Source organism: Condylura cristata, unplaced genomic scaffold, assembly GCF_000260355.1.
Source record: "Condylura cristata isolate star-nosed mole 26May11 unplaced genomic scaffold, ConCri1.0 scaffold00002, whole genome shotgun sequence".
NCBI lineage: Eukaryota > Metazoa > Chordata > Mammalia > Eulipotyphla > Talpidae > Condylura > Condylura cristata.
In genome coordinates, this window is record NW_004567103.1 from 2,937,752 (window position 1) to 2,956,419 (window position 18,668).

The following is an 18,668-nucleotide window of genomic DNA, read 5'->3' on the forward strand; positions in this document are numbered from 1 at the left end:
TATGCATACAGAACTGGGGTACAGACCAGAGGAGCAGGGGCGGTGAGAGGCTTCAGAGACATAGTGGGGAGCAGAACTGGCCGACTGACGAAGTACACTGCTGAGGGGAGCGGTGGGCGGGTCAGGGCGGGTCAGGGCGGATGTGGGTCACCTCTGGGGTGGGGATTGAACTCGTGCTGAAGTGGCTTTAGCTTCTCAGTGCTATGCTGTAACCCGCTGCGCCACCAGGGAGGGCCCGAATCATCTTTTTTTCTATGCTTGTTGTTTATGACGCTCTGTAAGATGTTTCCTGAGACCCACGGGGCAGGGGTCTACCTTTCTATTTAAACATCCTTGCCTACACATTTCATAGGCCGCTAGTGTTTTAACACAGATCAAACTGTTTCGTCTGGTCCCTCCCAAAATCTCATGTCCCTCTTTGGTTGCCAGATATCACTACTCCCTGGTGCCGTGCGTCTTAGAAGAACCCGGAGTTCCCACATCCACACACAGCGGGCAGGTGCCAGGGTCTTCGTGCTCAGGAAGAAGCTAAGAATTGCAACTTTTCGGTAGTATAGCTATATTGAAGCTTTAAAGGGCACTCCCTTCTACAAAATTCCACTGGCTCTTGGGTAGATTCCGACGGGATTCAGAAAAGAGCCTTCACATGCGTAAGCTTAACTAGGTGGTGAGTGCTCTGCCTTGCGAGGGAGAGAAGGAAGATGTTCCGACCCCATTTGTGGTTTGTCACGTAAGTCAGGCCGCTCATAAATCAGGCGAGTGTGGCCGGGGTAGAGGCGGGCGTCCAGTCTGAGACACAGCAGGGTCCCTGGGGTGGGGTCTGGACAGACAGCCCCTGGTAAGGCGCTTCCTCAGGTAAAGGGCCCGTGGCTTCAGGGGAGCCAGGGCCCATATGACAGCTGACACGGCTCCAGGGCAGGGGCCGCGGGGAAGACGCTGGCCTGGCGCAGGAACAAAGTCGCTGCCCGGGAGCTGAGAGTGCTGACTTCACCAGCTGCGTGGGCCTGGGCGGTTTCCCGGGCGCTCTGCCTCGCTCGCCTTGGCTTCACGACTCGGGATGGGCCGCTCGCAGGGCTCCTGCAGGTTCGTGTCCGGCTCTAGGGTGCCACCTTCAAGCTCACAACAGGCCTTTCTTGTTTGTGCAAGTCGCTCCTGCCCAGCTCTCTCCTTCAGGCACTGTCTCCCCCACCTCCTCCTCCTAATTTTACCTGGGGGGCTGCTATCTCACCAGCATCCTGGTCCTCTGCCTGGGGTTTTGCCCGCTGCCCGGTCTGCTGTCTCTCCTTCGCACAGGCCACACGTCAAGGTCAGTATCTCCTTAACAGCCTAACAGGGCTCCCAGCCCCGGTGTGGCCTGCCCCCCTCTATCTTCATTCTCACCTTCCTTTCATTTCTCAACCCAACTTGCCATTTTTCTAATTACAAAAATAACATGCTCATCATAGAAATTTTAGATGATAAGAAAGCGAAATGTGGGCCCTCCCTGGGGCGCAGCGGGTTAAAGCACAGCACTGAGAATCTAAAGCCACACTACCGCATGAGTCCAACCCCGCCTGCCCCGGAGGTGGCCACAGGGCGCGGCAGACCTCTCCTGACCCGCCCGCTGCTCCCCTCAGCAGTGGACTTTGTCAGTCGGCCTGTTCTGTTCCCCACTGTCTCTGGTGAAGCCTCTCACCGCCCCTGAGCCTCTGGCCTGTACCCCAGTTCTGTATGAATAAATAAATCTTAAAAAAAAAAAAAAAAAAAAGAAAGCGAAATGTGAGCTATAAAGATGTCCAGGCGGCGCCTTCCTACAACCCGGCAACAGCGGGCCCACACCTTGTCTTCTAGTGGCTCCAGGCCGCGCGGACGCACCCGAGGCCGGCTCCCAGCCAGCTGCGGAGTCGCCCGGCGCCCGCCCGCGCCCGGCGCTCTCCTCTCTCCAGGCCCTGCTCCTGGGCTTGCTCGGCCGCTGACCTGCAATTCCGGCTCCTGCCTGCACGTGGGACCCAGCCTCTCCCTGGAACTCTGGCTGCCACGTGCGAGGCCCCTCGGCCCAGGGGTCACAGTCACATGGCCAATGCCACCGTGCAGGGCCCCGATGCGGGTCCCCTCCGCGCCTGCTCCTTAGCCGACGCCCAGCCTCTGGCGACGCAGGGCGCTGCCAGCAACAGAGGCAACACACACCCCTGCCGCCACTGGGCGCTATCTCGTGGTCCTGCACTCTCCTCCCACTCTCCCCGCCCCCGCGTCTGCTCAGGCCCCCGGTTCTGTGGGATTTAAGCCCCAAATCTCTCAACTGTGTCTTCCGCCTGTCTTCAGGTGTGGACACTGCAGTCGCACTGGGGCACACTCAGGGCGTCTCCTAAGCGGCTGTAGAATCTGGAGTGGCGATTATTCTGGCTGAGATTTCCTGGTCACTTTCCAGACCTGGGCATCCTCTTTCCAAATTCCACCCCGTGATAAGCTGTGGCCCCATCTCTACCAGGACCGCTCCCTCGCCCTCCCTTCATTTCAGCCTACCTGGTCCGTCCACCGCACGGGCAGGGCAGGTAGAGGGCCCGGGCCTCACCTCCAGGGAGACAGCCAGGCGGCAGTGGGAAGCCGCGCCCCACTGTGCTGGGGGGTCGGGACAGCCGGGCGGGAGGGCGGCAGTTTGGGCTGAACACGCTGTGCTCAGCACAGCCATTTTGGCACCAGGATGAAGACCCCAACTGCTTCCATTGTCCTGAGACCCCTCTGGACACGGCCACCTTGGTGAACACCTGTAGGATTCCAGGAGCAGAGACCCCTGTTTTGGGGTGTTACTGGAAGCCTCATGGGGCTACACCTGGCGGGAGGGCCGTGGCGCTGAGAGCTGCTGTCCCCGGTATTCTTCAGCCACACGGGGCTGGTAGGAGGCTCTGTCCCTGACATCCCCCTGCGGATGAAGGCCAAGTGCCGTGCCTGCCTCTCCAGGCCCGTCTGCAAAGGTATCTCCTGGCTCCCTCTCAGCTCACACCCCAGGAGTCCAAACTCCACCGCTCCAGGCTTGTTCCAGCTCCGCCCATGGTGCTCCCCGCCCCGCCTCTGTCTCCCTAGGCACTTCCTACTCAAAATCTGAAATATGCTCAATAGTCAACTGTGCCTGTCCCAGCACCAGCCCAGGCCCACACAACTTCCCTCTCCAGCCCCTTACTCGGGGGCACCTCCACAGGCCCGGGACCCCAGGGCACCGCTGTCCCTCAGTGCCTGGCCCAGTGACCACCCCAGGGCCAGAGCAGCACACAGCTGGCACACAAAACGTGTGCTGTGCCTGAAGACTTGGGGCAGCGGTGCAGGGAAGGGGCGTGAGGGTGCCGCTCCAGGGCCAGGATCAACGCTGGGCCAGGACGGGGCTTAAAAACTGGTCCTGGATAAAAGGCCGCTGAGCTGGGACACCGACTTTCTAAGCATTGCGGACTAGGGCCTGGGAGAGTTGAGAGAAATTGATCATTTAGGTAAATACACCACTGCCCAAGGCAGCTGGGTGGGGGTACCACCAAGACCATAAAATCTTATATTAGCCTCAGAGAGCAGAAACATCTGCTAAAGCCACAGCGGGCAGGCTGGCCAAGTTCAGCAGCGGGTTAGCCAGGACAGCCCTGTGACCAGGGAAAGGGCCACAGCAGGGAGGAATCAGTCATCTGGGGAGGGACGAAGGGGCGAGCAGGACGAGGCTGCCCTAGCTCGGGGCCAGACCTCAGTACCCCCCGGGGGACCCCCAGGCCCAGGAGGGGGCCCCACGCCCCTCTCGCCCCTTGCAGCCCAGGCCAAGGCTGGCTGCCAAACCTCCCCACGCCCTCTGGGCCCACTGCCCCCCAGGCCTGAGAACGCGGTTTTTCTTTTTTCTCTGAGGACTTCGAGGTTTTCGCGACCAGGTGCACGGGGCTGGCTGTTCCCCACGCAGAAGCACCTTAAGGGAGAGGGGCCATTCATTTGCCAGGAAACACCGCGGCTGAGCTTTCTCATCGACACGTCCACGAATTCCGAGTCTGATCAACTCTTGGCTATGCAGTGGGACATTCACAGAACATCAGCACACGGGCCGGGGCCGGCCGGGAACGCCTCAGACTGCCTGGCCGCCGTGCGGAGACGGCCTCCGCACCCCAGCCTCTGGTCTCTGTTACAGAGCAGCGCTGGCACAGTGTCACAGAGATCGAGGGCGAACTTTCACGCGAGCTGTTTCACACGGAAAATAACACACGAGTGTCGGGCCAGTGGGCAGAAAATGTAGGCCTGGGTTCAGCTGTTTAGGTTTTCTTTTCTCTTTAAAACTTTAACACGTTTTGAAAAATCGCCTCGACATTTACTGTTGTGTTTCCCTACCCAAGAAGGCAGCTGGAGAGCCAATGCGGTGAGCGCTGCACCTTCTGAGCGGGGCCTTGCTGGGGTGGAAAGATGTCCCGGTATCCATCTTTGGCCCAAAAGAGACTTTTGAATAGCAAATGTTGAGGCTTGAAATAGAAAATGTTGACATTTATGTTCCCTCCTGAGTACGCAGTGATTCCAAGGAGAAAGAACTGCATTGCAAGGGCAGCAAGCTGGTCCCTGGCCCTCAGGCCTGTCTCACAGTCCCTCATCTAAACTATAGGCTGGAGCCTGGACCCACGGACATCGGCCACGTAGTCAACAGGCGCAATGAAACGAGAGCCACATCCCCCAATCTGGCAAGTCAACAGCACCCCCACCCCACGCTCTCCTCCCCCTCGGAGGTGAGTGGGAGACACAAGCCTGCCAAGTGAGAAAGCAGGGACCGGCAGGAGGTGAGGGCAGCTCACCCCACTTTTAGAAGGCCTTCGCAGGCACAGGAAAACAGCAGGAAGGCTCCTGGACACGGTCCTTTGGGAAGCAAACGAGCAGGAAGAAAGGTCAGGGCGGTGGTGCGAAGGAATCAGAATGCCCAGCTGCTGCCCATGTCGCGGGCAGCACCACTGGCTCCTGCCAGGTTGGGGCAGTGCCAGGACGCGGGGCTCCGCCTCTCCGGGTCCTGCGCCTTCCTCCACCCGGCTGCCTGCTCTCGGAGCTTAGCAGCAGAATCCCACTTCTGTGGTTGGTCCTGAACAGAAATTCTAGAAACTGTAACAATCACAAAACCAGAGAGAACAGAAAAGTAAATATGCTTAGTTATTTAACCCATTTTTTTTTTCCATTTTCTGATTCTGAAACATCATTCCTGGTTATAAAAGAATGCAGCAGCTGGGAAGGAGAAAGCCACCTGCTTAGAAGAACCTCAAATCGTGTCCGAAGTTCTTAAACATCTGAATCTACGCGGGGAAGATCATTTCATGGGGTCCTCACAGGGACGAAGCCTCTCTGGCGCTAGCTAAGGCCGGTGCAGGATATCCCTTGCCTGGGCAAAGAGAGCCAGCGGCCTCTGGCTGCAGGCTCTGCACCTTTCTGCACAAACGCACACACAGGCCCTCCTGCGTGTGACACGGTGTCTGCAGTAAGTGGGTGGGGACGACCGTGCAGCGCCTGGCTCGGTGTGTTCTGGACTCTCATTAACGGATGTCAGTTCCGGCTCCTAGGATGAGGCAGGCGAGGCTGAGGCCCCGAGGAAACCAGATGCTGACACTCCCGGAGCAGATGCAGCACAGGCTTGGTCCAAATGCTCGAGGCTGCAGGGACCCAGAGACGAGGGGCCTTCTCAGCGAGGGCCTCTGTGGCTTCACAGACAAGTCCGGCTGCCTCCTGGGACAATGCACGTCTGTGCTAATCCCTGCGGCGCAGGAGGGCAACCTCACCGCGGGGTGGGAGACGTCACTGCCATGCCAACGACTGTGCTGACCGGATGGGGGAGCAGAACGTGGTCCCAGGCATCAGGATCGCCAGCTCCTGGGGGCTGCAGTACAGGCTAGAAGAATCACCTCCTCCCCGGCCCGTTGTTTATACTCTCCACAATTTTGTCTTATCCAGGATGTCACATACTTGGAGTCATACACAGTATATAACTTCTAAAGATTGGCTTCCTTCACTAGCATCTTCCCAGGGCTTGAGAGCTACCTTCTTAGTGCAAATAACATCCCCATTGGTTGACCACACACGGTTTATCCAGCCACCTGCCGAAGGGCTTGCTGGTTGCCTTTAGGTTTTGGTAGACACCAACAAAGTTGCTAAAAACATCCGCGAGCAGCTTTCTGGGTGACCTTTGGGTGCATAGCGGGAAGCAGGACAGCCGGACTGAGCTGTGGGACAGGCTGAGCTGCACAGGGGCCAGCAAAAATGTTTTCCAAGTGGCCACACTGTTTGCTTTCTCCCCGGCAGGTAGACTCCCTCCTGCTGTCCACGTCCTCGCCGGCACTTGCTGTGGCCAGTGTCCTGGGCTCTGGCCATCGCAAGGGTGTATGCTGGCGCCTCACAGCCCTCGAACATTATCGCCGTAACACCATATGCCACGGAGCATCTCTTCCCGAGCTTATTATTCCCCTCTTTGCCGAGCGCCTGAGAGGGCCCTGGGCCATCCATCCCTAACGTGCTCCACTTTTTTACTGTTGAGTTTTAAGAGCTCTCTGTACATTTCGGATAACCGTCCTTATCAGGTACATCTTTTACAGGTATTTTCTCCCCTCTCATGGCCTGTCTTCTCATTCTTTGACAGTGTGTTTTGCAGAGCAGAAATGTGGAACTTTAATGAAGTCCAGAGCTTAGTAATTTCCCCTTTCATAGAAATTCACTGCGGTGTATCTAGAAAGTCATCACCAAACCAAAGTCATGTAGATTTTCTTTGTACTATCTTCTAGGATTTTTATAGGCTTGTGTTTTACTTTAAGATCTAATTTTTGTCCCTTTCCTTTCAAGATGTTAGTTACTGGGGTGGACAAGACGGAGCTCTCAGTAATGCCGGGTCAATGGCAGGAGTCCCGTAACTTCTGGACTGTCTGAGGACTTCTGTTTCGCACCTGCCAGTCCTCTTTGGGCACGAGGGCGCATCCTGCTGGAACGGCGTCCAGGGCCTGAGACTTTCTCGGGGCAGCCTGAGGCCTGCGGTGCCAGGCCCCGCGTGTGAGGGGCCGGGGAGCGCTGGAGCTGCACAGGCTGGGGAAATGAACAATTCTGCTGTGTGGTGAGCTTTCTGTTCAGTAGAGATTTGGTGCTTTTATTGCTAGCAGATGGCTGAGGCACTCAAAGGCCAAATGACCTTATGGTTTATGGACCTGGCAGAGGTATGTCTGGAAGTCCCGCAGGACTTGGGCTACAGAAGGCCTTGGGTCTGTGGAATGGGTGGGAACCTTAGATGCTGGCCCACTGAGGTCATTGCAGAGTGCTCCCCGGGAAAGAGGGTGAGGTGAAGACACCCCACACAGGCTGACATCTTTGCCTGCGAGCCTGGCTTCTGGGCTGAAAGGAGAGTAAAATCTAACAGCCGGGAGATTTCTAACCGTGGGTCCTGGTCAGCTATGCATCTGGAGGATGGACACAGCCCTCTGACTCTGTGTCTCAACAGTCTTGGCAGCTGGTGTGTTCACAGAGTATCTGGGCAGTGGTGGGGAGGTGGCGGGTATGGTGCCACAGGGCCACGCAGGAGGCGCACTGGTGCCACAGGGCCACGCAGGGGGCGCACTGATGTGAAGGGCAGTTTCCGGGTCGCTAGCTGGGAAACACAGAACTAGGAGGACGTCAACTCTCTGACGATCCACTACCTCCTTCAGCATGGCAGGGTGCATCCCTCTTTCCATGCCAGGGCCCAACACGGTCAGGACTCTGGGTTCCTGGGACCCTAGTGTAACAGGGGGTCCCCGGGAAAAGGGGAAGTTCCAGGTTCCCTGCCCCACCCAGAAGGAGGGTGGAGCAGAGCAGAGAAAAGAAGAGAAGGAATCTGAGAAGGCAGCAGGAAGGAGAGCCAGGAGACCTGAGGAAGCCACACGGAGCAGCGAGCATGTGAGGAAGAAACCGGGCTTGTTTCCTGGCCCTGGACTGGCTGAAATAGATGTGGGTGAGAGACCCGCGGGGAGGTGGCTGTGGCAGTGTTTATACTGATTTTGATGGTGGTCTTTTCCTCGTCTGGCCATGTCTGACCCTTTTCCATGGGTCCAGCCAGAAGGTGCTTTAGTCTCGTGGCAGCTTTCAGGCCTGGCTCTGGCCCATCCCTTTGGGGTGGACTTTTGCCCACGAGGGGACGGGTCACTTCAGGTGTCTGATTTAGACATTACATTCTCTGTCTTCCCTATTGTACACTCACTGCATTAAAGTTCCTTTTCATTAAACTCTTACATGTTTTGTCTTGATGCAGCAGATGGCAGAACCTATCTAGAACAGGCAGGTTTGGGGGTTCAGTGGTGCCCCTCTCCCTGCCCTGTAATGCCAGGCTCTCCAGGGGAGCAGCACAAGGGGCTCTAGCAGCTGCCCGAGCCGTGGTTAGACAGCATGTCCACAAGAGAGCCAGCCCACTTGGGGGCATGGCGGGAAGTGTGGGTTTGGGTGGCCAGGAGCACGAGCTTCTCTAGCCCTTGTGGTCAGCAATCTGCAGGGCAGGAGACTGCCGTCCTGCAGACACATCTCCAGACCGAGGTCACAAGGGTCAGGGCTCAGATGAGGGCCTTTCCGCCTCTCCAGGAAGTTAAGTCACGAGACGGCGAAAGCAGAGGAGTCAGGGGAGCGGGTGAATGGGGTCGAAGGCGGGAGGACACCCTGGCCCTGCATTCCGGGGAAGGAGGCAGGAGCTCCGCCGTGGTCTCAGGGCCTCAGGCAGGCCTGACACATAACGCGCTCCCCAAGTACGTGTTGCAGGTGGTCCGCAGAGAGTGCACTCCACCAGGGGGAGGTGCCCAGGCCCCGCCCTGCTTCAACATCTTCTGCATCTCCAGGTTATCCAGGGAGGGCAGGTAGGCCCAGACCGGCCTCCGCCCTTCAGAACAAGGGTTCAAACGTTTTCGTGACAGGCCAACAGTGCGTTTCATTGCATTCTCCTGTCAGAGTGGGCCAGGGCCACAGATGTACAGAAGTGAACAGGCACACCTGTTACCACAGATCTGCTCACGCGCTGGCTGGTGTGGGCCGGCCCGCGGGGGAGCATGAGCTTGAACACCGTGATCCTTCCTCATTTCCCCGGCATGCTGACCGCTTGGTTCCTGGGTGCTGGGCCGGTCATGGGCCGGAGGTGAACACCACGCCTCGCCTCGATGCTTCTTGAACACAGAAGCCTAGCAGGAAAGCATGGGACCACGGAAGGCGAGACTTTCCAGGGAAACCTTTTTTCTTTCTTTCTGTAATACCTCACTGGAAGTGGGAGAGGCGGTGCACACAAGCTCCTTGTGAACTTTTTTAAAAAGAGAGGAAAGGCTAAATAGAAGCATGGATTACAACCCAAGGGAAAAGAGGATGACGCTTACCTTCTGGACCAAGTAGACGCTTGTAGCCCTCTGAGCCGCCACTTTATCCAAGTCGGACCCCTCGGGAACAAAGTAGCTCACGTCAGCAATGTGAACCCCCACTTCAAAGGTGCCTGCGAATGCACAAGAAGGAGAGTCAGCCCGCAGGACCAGCCCAGTCCTCCCGTGATGCGCCTGAGCACGCAGGTGCCCGGCTGACTGGGAGTCCAGGCCGCTCTGCAGGGTCCTCCCCGGGCTCCGCCCACCTCGCGCCTGGCCCTATTCCTTTCCTGCCATTCACCAACAGGTGTAAGAGTTTTATGCCGAGCAAACGTTACTCATTTCTCACAGCATGCTTACCATTTCTGAACAACTGTAACCATTTCACAAGCTGCTTCTTGCCTTTGGGTGGACATCAACAACGTGCAGCACACTGGTCATTAGAAGCGAACTGGTCCCAGTCCTGTCTGGCCACAGCCCCGTTCAGCCCCGCAGCTGGTTCCCACTCCCACGTGTCCCCTCCCACCGGCCCCCGCACCGCTGCCGGGGGCTCCCCGCCCGAGGACCTGGTGCGGCCACACCTTGGCCTGTTACCACACCCTCGTCTGGCCTCGCCCCCTCCCGGCCAGCCCGAGGCCTCCCCCCGTCTGGAGGACGGCCCTGTGCGGCTGCCGGGGGGAGGCGCGTCCCCTCCCGGGGCCCCTGTGCGCCTCCCAGGCGGATGCCTGCTTGGCCTGAGCCTCTTCTCACGCTTGGGGACTCTCAACAGAAGCAGCCTATCACACTCCTCTCGCCTTATGTGGGTGAACAGAGAGAGACACCCGGATAAGCGCCGCTGCCCGGCTCCCCCACCGGCCCTGCTTGAAGCAGCGGTGGGCCAAGAGGCTCGCCGCGGTCTCCAGTGCGCTCTCCTCTGGCCTCCATGACCAAACGCCTGTCATACTTTAGCGGCTTCATTTTTACCGCCTGCCTCGTTCCCCACGGTGTAGGCTCTGGCAAGACACGGCCTTTGTGTAACGTCCACCGAGGTCGGCCGCCTGGAAGGACACCTCACGCGGCAGGTACCCGCTGAGGGTTGCTGAGCAAGTGAATTAACAACCAGCTTGTTTGCCTGCTGCCCTTTTTCCTTGTGGTAAAAGACCCAGTTCCCTCCTCTTAGCACTGCTCTGCCCCTCCTGGAAGAGCAGGCCCGGCCTTCCTCAGCAGTTCTGCCAGAGAAGGCCAGACGCAGGCCGGTGGAACCCAAGACACGTGGCGCAAGTGCTCTGACAAACGTGAAAATGCACAAAATGGAAAAAGCACACGTGTGGACACGTGTGGATGGCGACGGGAGCGCCTCAGGCACACAGACGCACACAGACGGTGTGAGCACAGAGCGGGCTGGTGCACGCTGACTGCATGCTTAGCACCCGCCGCCACACCCGAGCTGTCCCCACGCCGGATCGGGCACAGGGACGTGACTGAGTCTGAGTCCTCACTGAAGCGACTGAGTCCGCCTCTATCTACAGAGACTCATACGCACTCTGGGAAAGGGCTCTGTGTCCCCGGATGCCGGGCGGTAAGGAGAGACTCTTGCAGGCCTTGAGCTTCCAGGGAGACAGCTCTGCCACACAGCCATGCTAACTTAGGAGCTAATAAATGAGAAGAAAAGAAACCAAGAAAACAATTCCATTTATAATCACTTCAAAAAGACTCAAATACCCAGGAATTAACCTAACCAAGGATGTGACTCATACAATGAAAACTACTAGATGCTACTGAAGGATGTAGATCACGACAGAAGGGAGTGAAAAGACATTCCATGCTCACGGCCGGAGACCCAATCTAGTCAAAAAGACTATTCAGGCACAAGCAATATATAAATTGAATACAATCCCCACTAAAATACCAACAGTATTCTTCAGATAAATTGAACAAAAAATGCTAAAATGTACATGGCATGGTAGAGGCCCCAAATAGCAAAGCAATCCTGAGAAATAGAGGCGTCACATTACTTGACTTAAACTATACTATAAAGCAAGAATAATTAAAATAATATGGCACTGGCAAAAGAAGAAAAAAAAGACACATGGATCAATGGGAGAAAGTTGAAAGCCCAGAAATCCATGTACATCAATGTTCAATTCATGACAAGGGACCCAGGGCCACATAACGGGGCGAGGAGAGCCTATCCCCAACAGTGCTGGGGAAACTGGATGCCACATGTACAGGAATGAAGCTGGTCACTCTCGAACGCCAAGCACCCAAATAAATTCAAAATGAACGAAAGACTTCTATAAAAGACCCATAAAAATCAGAGAAGAAAACAGTGGTGATATGTTTTATGACTCAACAATGATAAAGATGTTTGGGGGGACTTGTCCCATCTGGCAAAGGAAATAAGAGCAAAACCAAACAACTGGGATGACCTCAAATGAAAAAGCTTTTACACAGGGAGAGAAGATGTAAGTAGATTAAAGATATCTTAGTGAATGCGAGAAAATATTTACACATTACACAACTGACACAATACCCCAAATATATAAAAACTTTACAATTTAACAATTAAAAAAACCCAAACAACCCAATTTACAAGTGATTCGCCAGATAATTCATCAAAGAGGATACCCAGAAGATCAACAGATTCATGAAAAAACGTTCATCATCACTTATAATAAGGGTGATGCAAGTCAAACCACAATGAAATCTCATGTCACACCCCCAAGGATGACACGGATCACAAAGAACCCAGCAGCAAGTACAGAAGAGAATGTCGGGAGGAGAAGCCTTCTGCACTGCAGGTGGGAACTGCAGTCGGCGCAGTCGCCTTGGAAGGTCATCCGGATCTACCTCTACAGAGTAAAAATGGAAGCGATAGGACCCAGTCATCGCTAGCCAAAGAACCTGAAAGCATCAATCCCAAAATGAGATGCTCTCTGATGTCTGCTGCCGCATTACTGACAACAGCCAGGCCACGGGAGCAGCCTCCCTGACTGGGCGAGGAGATGTGGTCTAGCCACTGTATGGAATATTATACAGCCATAAGGCAAGATGACATGTTGCCATTTACAGCACAATGGAAAGAGCTTGAGAGATGTCCATGTAGTAAAGCAACTAAAAACAGAAGTACTGGGCATTAACAGCAGAGGAGAGGCCTCCCTGGTGGTGTAGAAGGCTATAGTGCACCACGGTGAAGTGATCCACAGCCACTGTGGCACAAGTCTGACCCCGCCAGGGAGTGAGCCACAGGGCGCGGCAGACCTCTCCTGTCTCCCCACTGCTCCCCTCAGCAGTGGATTTCAGTAGTGTTTGCTCCCCACTCTGTCTCTGGGGAATCCTCTCACTGCCCATACCTCTGGCCTATACCCCAGTTCTTGTAGACATGAATAAATACATCTTGAAAGAAAACATAACCGATGATTAGACAACCAGCAGGTACTAACAGGGAGCAATGCGGAGGAAGAGTTAGAGAGTTAGTGAGGAAGGATGGTGGGGAGAAATACAGAAAAGTAAGGTAAGTTGTATAAAATGCAGGCATAGTAAATCCTAAAAAAAAAACAAACAACAACAACAAAGACAAGAAAACACTAGTGTGAGGAAATAAAGATGACTTCACCTAAACTCCAGGGTCCAGCTGAGCCTGCCTCCTGGGACTCGGCAGTTCACGCATCAGCCGATTCGCTTTTGGTTGTGACTCACTGGACAAGGCCTGGACTCAGCTCCTGCCGCCCCAGACAACAGACCCGGCACGCACATACGACCTGTGAGTTCTCTAGCGCCTCAGAGGCTCCCCATTCATTCTCCACTTTGTGTGTGTGTTGGGGGGGGGTCCCCCCTTAGTTTTCAGAATGGAGAAATGTTTAAATGTGGTTAAAGTAAGGACGAAGAGGACGAAGAGAACCCCCTCCTCATCTGCCTCACACCCAGAGGCCGCCCTTCCACGGGCATCCACTCGGCATTTCCACCAGGACTATCACCTCACTGCATTAGGGAAAGCCTGATTCCACCGGCGAGATGGAGCTGCTCTGGGATCATGTAACAGCCCTAATTCCCACAGAGGAGCGGCCGTCTGGAGGCTGCGAGGATGGTGTGGCCCAGAGTTCAGCAGCCTCCTCCTGAGGGCCCCGCAGCTCACACTGGGCCACGGGCCGCAGGGGAATCTGCCCTGGGAGATCGAGGAAATGATCAGACGGCTCAGCTTCCAATTCTGATATTACAAGTATCTGAAACCGACACTTGGAGAAGGTAAAATAAAGCGTCGTCTTTGAAGTCAGAATTGTAATATATTGGCCTATCTGGTAAATATTGACTAAAGGAAAAGAGAGAGGATTATTACATCATGATGGAAACCATAATTTAAATCTCCGTCTGTGTTGTTACTACACATGAACTTTCTGTCCTTAGGCAAAATTGACAAACTGACAAAGAGTTCATTACGGGAGATGAAACACGAGGGCAGCCAACCATAACACACCGTAGAGGCTTAGGTTTCACTCAGAACTCCCGGCAGAACCTCTAAAACCAGCAAAGAGAAGCGCTCTTATTCTCTCCTTTGGCCCTTTTTTATGGAAGCCCTACGCAAATATTTTAGTACATATATTTACATAATGTGAACTCGGAGAACTCTGGAGGGAGCGGCGCTGGGTTTTCACCCGATGAAAGAGCGAGAATAAATCAGGAGGCGCTCTGGTGCCTGCTGCCAACACATTTAGGACTGATTCGATGTTTTTAAAAAATACTGTCTTCGTCGACAAGCATTCTTTAGGCATTATTTTACATTAAAAATGTTCGGGCCTGGGGAGGGTGCTGTGGGCCTCTTCCCCAGGCAGAGGGGAGCGTGCCCCGGGGCCGCGCCCTCAGAGTCTCCGTGTGCACGGGCCGCAGACGTGGGCGAGCACAAATACTCCTCTGAATGAACCTGGGAGGACATCAGATCAAAACTCCGTCCAGGGAAAACATGGACGGACCCTAAAGCGGGGCTTACACGCCAGCTCCTCACGCCGGCCCCCCGGCCAGCCCAGCCGACCCCAGCCCCTGCCAGGGAGCCCCGCAGGCCCTCAGGACGGGAGCTCGCACCTCAATGCTACCTGCTCCATCTCGCCGCCCTGGAGGGGAGGAAGGGCTTTATGACAGGGGCGCAGGCCCGCGGGAAGGGAGCCTCTGCTTACCCCAGCAGCGCGTCCCCGAGGGGCTCACGGCCGCGGCAGCAGCACTGTGCCGGCTCTGACAGGGCAGGCTGCAGCGCCCCACCGAGGGGAGAGCGCTGGAAGCTGCTTTGCCTCCGCACGGCACACGGGCTGCCCACACCTGTCCCTCTGACCTGACTTCACCGGTGAATCCGCAGAGGCCCAAGTGGTTCCGCGTCACCTGGTTACCTGGCTCATAATAATAAGCGCTGGGTCCGAAAGCAGGTCCGATTCAGGCCTCTGCTCCTCCCATTACCACCCACGCTTATGTCGCCTCCCGGGTAAGGGGATACTCGCTGATTTTTCTCAGCTGGGTGCAGCTAGATCTCTCTCCTCGATGGAAGCCAAATTCTTGCTACAGACGCAGACTCTCAGCCTGGCTCCCAGGCACGCCCCGCTCCCTGCAGGCTCTCCAGCTCGCACTGCCAAGCCCCTTGGCCACCTGCACTGGGCCTGCTCACGACCCACAGCCCAGCCACCTGCCCTCGTGCTATTTAACTGCAGGTTCTGAGAGCCACCAAGGCTTTGCTAATCTCCAGCTTACCGTCATCTTTAGCTAGTGGCAATGACTGTGCTAAGACCCTAGCTGGTACCAGGTGGCGGTGTGTCCGGCTTCCCCTACCAGCTGAAAGAGCAGGGCCTTCAGCCTTGGGCCACTCCGGTCACATTCACCCACACGGCCGAGACTGGACAGTCACCACAGAGGCACCTCGAGACTCTGGTGGGACGTGCTGATACCCCGAAGTCGGGCGCACTGCTGCCAAGTGAGTCTCACCACCAAGGCATCACGGCTCCCAACAAGGGGACCAACGGCCTTCACGTGTACTACAGCATTCACCCTCAGGGCCTCCCCTCCTCCGCCGCCCGCCAGGCTCTACGGACGCAGTCTCAGGTCATCCTGAACCAAAACAGCACACCTGGAGGTCACCATCTTTCAGGACTGTGCTGACAGGCCGACAGGCCACAGGCACCTTCCTGTGAAGCGAGGCACTTGTTAGTGCAGGCAGGTGACGACAAGAAGCACGCTCGCCACACACAGACACACAGGACGCCGGCTTCCCGCCCACACTGGCTCTCGCCTGGCCGCAGAAGGGGACAGGGCGCTCTTGCTGGGGTCGGCCTCTTTTTCTGAGCTTTGGAAATGAGGATTATTTTGCCACACTCTTTAAGAAGACAGAGGCCTCGTGGGTAGGCACGGCCAAGCCCCATTTTGAGAAGGCATTTCAAGAGACAGGCTGTCTTGGAGTCAGCTGAGGGGCCGCTGACAGAAGTGGCCGCCCCTGCGGTGGCTGAAGCAGTAGCCCGCCCCCTCCCCAGGCAGCTTCTGGCTGCCAACCCCGAGGCGTCAGGGCCCACTGGCGCTGGGCAGCCAGACCTTCGGAAGCCCCAGCTGCTTCCCCAGCTCTGGAGCCGGCGGCCTGTGCGCCTTTCTGGGGGATGGGGCCCGAGTTCAGGGTGGGGTTGACGGCGCCCCACTGCGCGCCGGGCCCGCAGCAGGAAGGCTTGGACTCCTCCTTCACGGCGTCACAGAGACACTTCGCAGTACAGGGCGGCCAGGTCATCGTTTTCAGCAGAAGAGAACATCTGGACAGAAAATCGGCCCTGAGGGGCCTCCCCATTCTCCACCCTGTGGACGGCTGCGTCCTCCACGAGTGGGCATCCGTCCTGGACGACACAGAGCATCAGGACATCTGTGGCGTGCGTGTGGCTTGGCGCCTGGGCATCCGTGCAGACCGCCCCAAGCCCCCTGGCCCAGCCCTGCCTCCGGGGCAGGTCACAAGGAGCCCTGAGGCTCGTGTCGGCGGGCTCTGGGAGAACACTGTCCACACGGGGCAGGAGCCAGCCCCGCCGGCACTGAGGGTGCTGTGGGGGAGGGGCTGGTGGGAGGCCAGGCCGAAAGGGCCATCGGTGGGGCACCCCTTCTGGCCCTGTCCCTGGGCCCAGTCACCCACGTGCCTCTTGGTGGGTCTTCCCAGCAACACAAGGCAGGAAGCAGGGCTCTGGGCTCAGGAGGGAGCTCCAGACTAAGAGAAAGGGACTCTGCCGCCCAGCTGTCCCCACAGGGAGGCACTCGCTTCAGGCAGCAGGTCCCCCCAGGATGCAGGGCCAGCCTTGCCATGGCCCCCCTGACCGCCGGGACAGCCCCACAGCTGAGAAACCGCGGGATCTGGACGACCACGTGCTACCGACCAGCTGCACCTCGTCGGGGTAAGTGAATTCCGACTTCCGTGGCCCACTCAGGCCCTGACGCCTTCCATTCGGCGCGGCACTGGGTTATGTAATCAAACACGGAGCCGAGCGGGGCGGCAGGCCACGGCCGGGATGTGGTGGCGGCCGAGGGGTTCATGAACTTAGAGAGTTCAAGCTTAGAAATTCTGGGACAAGTCAGACTGAGTGGCCTACGAGGCCCCCAAGTCTGGGGAGTGGCCTGTACAGACGGTTTCTCAGGCCCCCAAGGCCAGGATCTCCTTACACTTTCTTTTTGCCACCCAGCAAAGAGTTAACGAGAACCTTCAGCTGCAAAGGCCCTAACTGGTGAGCTCACCTTCTGGAACTCGGCAGCTTAGAGAACCTTTTCCCTTCATTATTACACAGGACTCTATCAATCTGCAAGTACTCAACTGAACTGCCCACACAGCAATTTTTGTCATGTTCAATCTAATTCTCAGGAATCTAAGTTTAAGTTTATATGAACAGCGTGGAAGAGGAACACCCAGGCAGTAAATTCCGCTCTGCCCCTTCCAAATGACTTGAGCAATGGCCTCCTTCATTAACAGGAAAGAGGATGAGGAGCTGACCATGTGGGGCTGGCACACCCAGCGTCTGGCAATTTCCAGGCGTTTCAGGAGCGAGTGGGGGAAGCCCGGGTCAGCCGGTCAGGCCTGGGACGCAGCGCCCAGTTCAGGCTCGAGCGCAGGCACCTGACCTCCCTCGGTGCCAAGCGGGAGTGAAGTCAGTGGGGCCAGGAAGGCCCCTTGACGGCAGAAGCAACGTTAGCAGGTCCCGATAATACGGGCTGGGAGCAGGGGTGGGTGGGTGGGGGCGAATGGGGCGGCTTGGCCCTGGCTGCCAGCGCTGGGGGATGGGAGCAGCGGGTTTCATTATACTATTCTGTCTACTTCTGTGCATGTTCAAATTTCTCTATCCAAAAACTTTAAAAAAAAAAAAAATGTTTGCAGGGGTTGAAGCCAAGGAAAGGAAACAGCTTAAAAAGGAAAAATCTAGTTAAGTAGAACTAGCTAAGAGCTTTAGGAGGAAGAAGCCAACAGAGGCAGGAGAGGGCTACCTCTCAGGCAGGGCAGGGTTCAGATGACCCCACGGATGAGCCCTGGGCCAGGCTGAAGCGGTGTGGACTGTCCCTTTCTACCACTACACACGTCGGCAATGGGCTTAGCTTCCAAAAGCTGGGAAATCACAAAGATAAAAAGGGTAAAATAAAAAATATAAACCAGACTCACAAAGGTCTGGGAAGAAATCTATCAGATGGTAATAATGGCTTTCTCCGACAGGGTAGGAGAACGGGTTTTTCTTTTTGCCTACCTGTAAATTCTAAATATTTTTTTGGTAAAGATGTATTTATTTCTGCACACAGCCCTGGGGTACAGGCCAGAGGCGCGCAGGTGGTGAGAGGCTTCACCAGAGACAGAGTGGGGAGCAGAACAACAAAGTACACTGCTGAGGGGAACGTGGGGAGACAGGAGAGGTCTGCTGCGCCAGGTAGGTCACCTGCAGGGTGGGGGATCGAACTCACACTGAGGTGGCTGTGGCGAGCTTACAGTGCCGTGTCCCAACCTGTTGCGCCACCAGGGAGGGCCCAATTCTAAGTATTTTTAATCATAAGCGGTGACCCCGTTTGCACTCTGGTTTCTTAAGTGAAATCGCACCAACACAGGTCTGTCCGTCCAGCCCCTTCTCGGGCCCCGGTCCCCCCCACCCAGAAGGCAGAACTGCCTGGCAGGAGGCAGTGGGGGTGGCAGGCCAGCGGACGGGCTCTCCTGGTGGGCAAGGGCTGAGGCAGTCTGCAGGCAAACCCCGGGACAGGGGCGGGCAGACCCCGCCGAGGAGAAACAACTGCGTCCCTGCCCGCATGGGATGAGTGTGACGGGCCCCTGGCAGCTGGCCCTGGTGCTGTTCGGCCCCCGGGGTAAGGATGTGCAGGAATGTTCGACCGAGGCCAGCACTTCCCGGTGATGGA

The 18,668-nt window shown here is 56.5% G+C and overlaps 1 protein-coding gene across 2 annotated transcripts in view; it reads right to left on the reverse strand.

Annotated features, from left to right (window-relative positions):
* Positions 1–18,668, reverse strand: part of DIS3L2 (DIS3 like 3'-5' exoribonuclease 2) — a 254,468-nt gene that overhangs the window by 67,041 nt on the left and 168,759 nt on the right. For both annotated transcript variants that reach the window (XR_001145689.1, XM_012728140.1), the window contains exon 11: positions 9,330–9,442. Coding sequence is in view for 1 of the 2 variants with exons in the window: in XM_012728140.1 (XP_012583594.1) it covers positions 9,330–9,442 (113 nt within the window). In the remaining variant the exon portion in view is untranslated. The remainder of the gene's footprint in view (positions 1–9,329; positions 9,443–18,668) is intronic.